The sequence below is a fragment of the Oncorhynchus tshawytscha genome, linkage group LG27, assembly GCF_018296145.1.
Source record: "Oncorhynchus tshawytscha isolate Ot180627B linkage group LG27, Otsh_v2.0, whole genome shotgun sequence".
Classification (NCBI taxonomy): domain Eukaryota; kingdom Metazoa; phylum Chordata; class Actinopteri; order Salmoniformes; family Salmonidae; genus Oncorhynchus; species Oncorhynchus tshawytscha.
The window spans coordinates 5672042-5674249 of NC_056455.1; the positions used below are offsets into that span (position 1 = coordinate 5672042).

General features: G+C 46.3%; 1 protein-coding gene across 1 annotated transcript; it reads left to right on the forward strand.

The window, feature by feature from the left end:
- The first annotated feature begins 380 nt into the window (after positions 1–380).
- On the forward strand, positions 381–2208 carry LOC112225714 (homeobox protein XHOX-3-like). The gene is made up of 3 exons (XM_024389834.1): positions 381–384; positions 753–991; positions 1738–2208. The coding sequence occupies exons 1-3, from the start codon at positions 381–383 to the stop codon at positions 2206–2208; spliced, it is 714 nt and encodes a 237-aa protein (XP_024245602.1).

Genomic DNA, 2208 nt, shown 5'->3' on the forward strand with positions numbered 1-2208 from the left:
GTCGGAGACCAAAGACAATTGAACACCTCATTCCCTCCTTGCGCCCAGGCGGCGCCTTGGCGGATAGACCGTGTCTCTCATTAGCAAAAGATGTCTCGACTAGGGAGATATAAAAGACAGAAAGAAGGAGAGAAAGGAGGGGGGTTCAAACCGGGCGACAAAAACAACTCATCCCTTCTCTGTAAACGAACTTGGCTCGAGTCTGCAGACAGTGCGTCAACAAGGCAAGGAGAGAGACACCAATTTTAGCGTTATCAATTTTGGATGATACAGTGGCGCACGCATTGGGAATAATTTACATTTTAGGCCAACAATTATAAAGGAGTAAACTTGGTTTAAACTTGAAGCCAGGACACATATATCAGAAAAGAAACGTCAATATGCGTAAGTAGCCCTAAATTATTCTCAAATCTTAGTTGTCTGTAGCCTTGGCTTGCACATGCCGTGGAAGCCAACCGATAAAGTGTTCTTAGGCTATTCCCTTTTAGGCCCGTGCTACTTTAGTAACGTACGCGTAATTAAGCATGGACAATACATTGCCAAATATTATGCTACGGGAGTTATATCTCGACTAGACAACAACGACCGTGATAGACTTCTGTTTGGTATTATTTTCGAATTACAAGGCCTATCCTATTCTATTGGGAAGTTTGGATTGAAACAGTTCGTAACAGACATGCACGTGAATTTCTAAAAATAAATCAAAACTGCTCTTTTTCATTTAACTTCATTCTCAATGTTTGTATGTTCAGTTGCAGAGGGCAGGGAAACGCCGGTCGCCATAGTGGTTGATAGAAACAGTGGACATGGAGATGAGCCATGCCCGCGCAGCTCAGTCAATTTGATTGACCACAGTCGGCGACACCGAACTGCCTTTACCCGGGAACAACTGTCCCGCCTGGAGCAAGAATACCTCAAGGAGAGCTATGTTTCTCGACCGAGGAGATGCGAACTGGCGACAGCACTGAACCTCCCCGAAACCACAATCAAGGTAGCTTACCCTACTGCACACATAGCAATTCTAATTAAATGTCAAATTAGTTTTTACCTTTCTTTCTTGTTCATTTTTAGAGTTAAGCCTACACTTGGCATACTGACAGCGACGTTGCCTGCCTTATGCAGGGGCCCTGACCAACTTAGTCACTTTATTTTTTATTTATTTCACTTTTATTTAACAAGGTAGGCTAGTTGAGAACAAGTTCTCATTTACAACTGCGACCTGGCCAAGATAAAGCATAGCAGTGTGAACAGACAACACAGAGTTACACATGGAGTAAACAATTAACAAGTCAATAACACAGTAGAAAAAAAAGAGAGTCTATATACATTGTGTGCAAAAGGCATGAGGAGGTAGGCAAATAATTATAATTTTGCAGATTAACACTGGAGTGATAATATGCATATAAAGACATTTATCTAAACTATTTGAGAAATTTTTATGAATGACAAAGGAATGAAGGCATGACTTCATAAATGAGGGAGTTTAGCAACAGCTTCTGGCATTTACTTTTTTATAGGTAGGGAGTGTCAGTTCAGGCTCCCGAACTACCAGTTTAACAGTGATGGTCCAACCTTACCTGAATGTAACCTAAACAAAGCACATTTGTGATGTATTATAGTGTGGGTCTACTGTAATTTGTCATTGAGAAATGTGAAGCAGCCCAGGTTAGGTGGGCATTTCGGTTGGTCCCTCCTTCCTTCCCCTCTCATCCTCCTTTCTCTCCTCCCCCACCCCAGGTATGGTTCCAAAACAGGCGAATGAAGGACAAGAGGCAGCGGCACTCTCTCAGCTGGCCACACCCCCTTGACCCCAACCTGTGTGCCCTTATGGTGAGCCAGGCTGCAGCAGGCCTACCTTACCCCTTTCTCCCCCACCTCCCCCTGCACCTCTACTCTCACCTCGGGGTGGGGGCAGGTGCCCCCTCCATTCCCAGCCCCTTCACTGCACCCCTCAGGCCACTGGATCCCCTGCGCCTCTCTCACTCCCCCTACCCCAGGCCGGGTGGTCTACCCCCAACAGCTCTCTACCCCCATTCCAATGTGATGCACAATCCTGCCACTTGCCCCTGCCCCCTCTGCCTCCACTGGGGATCAGACCAACTGTTCAAAGCCAGAGGGCTGACCGCGATTGGCCTGAATCGACCACGCAGTCCCAAAACGATGGCTACCAGTCTGGACAGGAGGGAAGAGGTGCCTTTGCCCAGATGA